The following is a 5,028-nucleotide window of genomic DNA, read 5'->3' as shown; positions in this document are numbered from 1 at the left end:
AGCGCGGCACGGCGCGGGTGGGGCGCGGGCTCGGCCCGGGCGCGATGCAGGCAGGGCGCGAGCGGGGTGGCGACAACGAGCGGGCGGGGGTGGGCGGGCGCGAGGACGGACGAGCTTGACAGCGACGGCTGCACCGGCGGAGCGAGAGCGTGAGCTCACGGGCGGATGAGGCATGCGGCCGAGACAGACATTTTGGGATAGTTTGGTGCGTTAGGCACCTCCAACTCTACCCGGACATGTATGTCCGTTTTGCGACTCATTACCATCCCAAACGGACAAATTTCGAACAAACTGAACGTTCGATTAGGGTCGTGCGGTGAAGTTGGCCTAATCAAACTCAAGAAAACATGTACAAACGAAGAAGGAATCCTCCCGCCGACAAGGACACATCGTTGTAAACGTTGGTGTGGCCCTGGGCTGATGCATCCGGGTTGGGCGTGCTCGGGAGGGGATTAGTCACGACTCACAAGCATTGTGCGCGTTGTGCAAATCAAACATTTTGACGCAAAAAACGGACAAGCAATCTTTTTCACCGAAAAAATGAGTTTGTTCGCTGGCCGCTCGGCCCGGTCGATTCGGCCGAGCCTGCAGCTTCTTGGATTGACACCGTCGCATCGCGCTTCCGGTGGTCGTCGGGTGGTAGGTCGCTGTCGCCGTGAGAACCGATCTCGCAAGCGAACGACATGCCCCTCCCCTGGTCCCGGGAGTGCAGGCCCGCAATTTTTCTGGCACGCGAACGGAAAAAGGGACTGTTAAAACATCTGTTACCAATGTGCTGTGCTGTGCAGAGTGCCGCTTCAATTATTGGCACGTGGTGCCCGTGGGGAAGCGCCGGACCGACCGTAACAAGTGGACGGAGCAGCACCGGCCAGCCCAGCGCATCGCCGTGGAGCTGGACCACCGTGCACCATCGCCCTCGTCCGTCCATCATCGGCAGGCATCATATATCCACTCCAACTCCAAGCAAAATAAAATATCAAAACCAATTCAACTCCCTCAGATCCTAGTCTTGCAGTCCACCCACGGCGGCGATGGCGGAGCTCAAGAGCCGGCGGGTGATCCTCAAGGACTACGTGGAGGGCTACCCCACGGAGGCGCACATGGAGCTGCTCCCCGCCGCGCCCGTCGACGAGGCCGAGGAGGGCTCGGTGCTGGTCAAGAACCTCTACCTCTCCTGCGACCCCTACATGCGCCCCAAGATGTCCCGCCCGCTGCACCAGTCCTACACCGCCGCCTTCGTCCCGGGCGCCGCCATAACCGGCTACGGCGTGTCCGAGGTCGTCCGCTCCTCGCGCCCCGGGCTCGCCGCCGGCGACCTCGTCTGGGGCATGACCGGCTGGGAGGACTACAGCGTCATCAAGCCGCCCTTCACGGCCATACTCACCAAGATCCAGCCCGACGACGGCGTGCCGCTGTCCTACTACACCGGCATCCTCGGCATGCCGGGGCTCACGGCCTACGTGGGATTCCACCACATCTGCTCCCCCAAGGCCGGCGAGACGGCGTTCGTCTCCGCGGCCTCCGGCGCCGTCGGCCAGCTCGTCGGCCAGTTCGCCAGGCTCCTCGGCTGCCACGTCGTCGGCAGTGCGGGCTCCAAGGAGAAGGTGGACCTACTCATCAACAAGTTCGGCTTCCACGACGCCTTCAACTACAAGGAGGAGGACGCCGACCTCGCCGGCGCGCTCAAGAAGCGCTTCCCCGACGGCATCGACGTCTACTTCGAGAACGTTGGCGGCAAGATGCTCGAGGCCGTGCTGCTCAACATGAAGGTGCACGGACGCATCGCCGTCTGCGGCCTCATCTCCCAGTACAACCTCACCGCCGGCGAGAAGGACGCCGACGTCGGCGTGCGCAACCTCACCTCCCTCGTCTCCAAGCGCATCAAGATGCAGGGCTTCATCGAGCCCGACCACAAGCACCTCTACCCGGAGTACATGGCGTGGGTGCTCCCGCACATCAAGGAGGGCAGGGTCGTCTACGTCGAGGACGTCGCCGACGGGCTCGACGCCGCGCCCGCAGCGCTCATCGGCCTCTACCACGGCCGCAACGTCGGCAAGCAGGTCGTCAGGCTCACCAACCCCGACCCCAAGTGACTCACACATTGTACTGTAGTAGCAGATCAATTATCAACCACGCGTCAATCTATTCGCATCGCAATCGCATCTTGGTGGTTGGATGGCAACGAAAGAATCAAATTAAATAAAAGATCCTTGCTTTCTCTCCGTGGGAGCCTTATCCTCTGACTTAGAGAAGCAAAATCACGGCACTTAGAGAAGCAAAATCACGGTGTTAGAGCAACTTCAACGGGCCGATCCAAACAGACGGTGTTTTTGTCCGTTTGGATCGGCGGCCCGCCTGTCGTCCACTCTCTTTTAGTTTTGGGTCGGCAGTGCGCTCAATGGGCCGACCCATTTTCATGACCGTGCGTGTTTAACATCGTGCCGTCGCCCTGATTTAGACGCTCCAGCGCGCGGGAAAGGTTCGTGCGCGAGGGAAAGCAGCCTAGCGCGCGCTGGTTTTGGCGTTCCAGCGCGCGGGAAAGGTTCGCGCGCGCGCTGCGGCCGGTGCTCGCTATAAAGAAGGCGCTCCCTTCACACTCTGTCGGCCGCCCACTCTCGCCGCCTCTGCGCCACCATGTCGATCCGCCGCTTGCGCGCTTCGAATTTTCGCGGAGTCCGCGAGCGCCACTCCGGCGCCTTCTCCGTCGAGATCTGGTTTCGCGAGAAACGTCTCGTCCTCAGCACCTTCGACACCACAGAGGAGGCGGCCCGCGCGCACGACGCGGCGGAGTGGCGCCTCCTGAGGCCTCATCGGGATATGAATTTTCCCAACATGTCGAGCCAGCGGGCGCAGGATCTGGCGCCTCTCCTGCGGCTTTTCACCGACGAGGATCGTCGTGTCCACCGGAGGCGGCAGCGTCGCCTCGCCATCGCAGAGAAGGACGTGGAAGTCTTGGTGCTGTGGCTCGAAGGCTACCCGCAGGACATCGTCGACGAGTGCCAATTCTACAAGCAATTGAGATCGGAGAGGGACGCGAGGAGGAGGGAGCGAGCCGCCTATCGGGAGGACAAGCGTTCGCGGAAGCAGACAGCTCAATTGAAACTGAAACTACAAGAAACATCAGGTTGGGACTTTGAAGACGAGCAGCTTGCTGACGCCTGCCTTCAAACGTCGGAGGAGGACATTACCGAGTCGGAGTCAGAAATCGACGAGTAGTGGTCTTTTTCTTTTATATGTGTACGCTAGAACTATATATGTATCCAGTTTAATCTAAAGAAATGGCCGGGGCGTCGGCGACGTAGCAGGCGGACGAGTGTGTGAATCCAATATGCAACCGACCAGCGGGCCAGGTGAATAATGAGGGCGAGCGCACGCGTCCGTCTTGTGTCCGCGCCGACGCAAATCAGGCTAAAAAATGGATCGGAAATGGGTCGGCAGGCGGACGCGCGTCCGTTTGGGTCGGCGCGTTGGGCCGGGTTTTTTGTCCGTGCCGACCCAAACGAACGGCCGCGGACGAAATGGTTCGCCCTATTAGAATTACTCTTACAACTCAATCGTAGTGTAAAATGAAGAAGGAAGGTTAGAGACGTATAACAAATTACTTGCTATTGATATTTATTGTAGATATAAATAATCTACAACTAATTTTATTCCACCATCAAATTGTTTCTATGTAATGATTATGAATGTACACATTAAACTATAATTTAAAAATTAATTTAAATTATTTTAGACTTAATTATATGGATTGAAAGAAAGAATGTTAGGGTATTATAACTTCTCTAACTTTTCTTCTTAATGTTAGAAGATCCAGTTCCCTCTCCATGTAGTCCTTGTCGCTTTGAGCGCACGGCACATGACTGGGAAACAATTTTCTTTTAAACATACTACTTCCTTCATTCTTAAATATAAGTCTTTTTATATATTTTAATAAGGCAATAAGAGACTACATACGAAGCAAAATGGATGAATCTATATTCTAAAATATGTACTCCCTCCGTTCCAAAATTAAGTTTTTGTAGAGATTCCACTATGGACTATATACGGAGCAAAATGAGTGAATCTACGTTCTAAAATGCATCCACATACATCTGTATGTGGTCTATAGTGAAATCTCCACAAAGACTTATATTTAGGAATAGATGGGTATATATACATCCGTGTGTAATTTGTATTGAAATCTGTAAAAGGACTTATATTTAGAAACGGATATGCACTTAATTACCTATTATTTACGTAATTGAATTGAGATATAGCCTGCCAAAGTAAGCACGAAACAAGATCTCCTCCTTTTATGGGATTTGGTTTTAAATGAGAGGAAGAAAATAAACCAGTGAAAAGGGTGGTGTGAGGTGAGACAAAAAAAACCGAAATAAAAGCATCTCTAGCAGACCCCGTATAATGCCGACCCGCAAAATGCGTTTATAATTTGCGGAAAAACGGCTTTACGAGCCAGCGCGGGTGGCGGCAGAGTCGGACCCCGTAAAATGGACCCGTAAAAAAGGATATTCACGGAATATGCTTTTTTACGGATCGACTTTCCGGGGTTTTCTTGGGCGCTGCCCCCGCCGGCCCGCAAATCCGAAATTTGCATTTAAATTTCCCATGTGAAAATGGATTTCTTTGCTTTTTATTTCCCTCAACGGCATTGGATACATAGTAATTCATCAAATCTTTGCTAGAATAGCAAGACCGAAAAAAACAAGAACCACAATTATGCATTTTAGAAGATATCCAACTTCCATAACTGCTGCCACTAGTTGGAGCAATATCTTCTCCATGCATTTGTTGTTGATCTGCGGCTTCTTGATCTTGCATTCTTCTTTCTTCTTCTTTGGTTCCAAAGAAGTAGACATTGCTTCCCTTATACTTTCTTTTCTAATTGCACATGCAGCCGCAATTCTACTAAGGAGTGCACAAACATCTATTAAGTTTTTTTTTATCGATGAATCAATGTATTCTCCTTCCCAAAATCAAAATGAGCATCCGTATTCCTACACACATGACGATGTTCAAAATGAGCTATTG

General features: G+C 53.1%; 1 protein-coding gene across 1 annotated transcript; it reads left to right on the top strand.

The window, feature by feature from the left end:
* Positions 1–892: 892 nt before the first annotated feature.
* Positions 893–2,233, top strand: LOC119267064 (2-alkenal reductase (NADP(+)-dependent)-like). Its single transcript, XM_037548370.1, has one exon. The coding sequence runs from the start codon at positions 1,032–1,034 to the stop codon at positions 2,091–2,093; it is 1,062 nt and encodes a 353-aa protein (XP_037404267.1). The 5' UTR covers positions 893–1,031; the 3' UTR covers positions 2,094–2,233.
* Positions 2,234–5,028: the final 2,795 nt, after the last annotated feature.

The sequence above is a fragment of the Triticum dicoccoides genome, chromosome 3A, assembly GCF_002162155.2.
Source record: "Triticum dicoccoides isolate Atlit2015 ecotype Zavitan chromosome 3A, WEW_v2.0, whole genome shotgun sequence".
Taxonomy (NCBI): domain Eukaryota; kingdom Viridiplantae; phylum Streptophyta; class Magnoliopsida; order Poales; family Poaceae; genus Triticum; species Triticum dicoccoides.
This window is presented reverse-complemented; position numbering and strand designations above follow the sequence as displayed.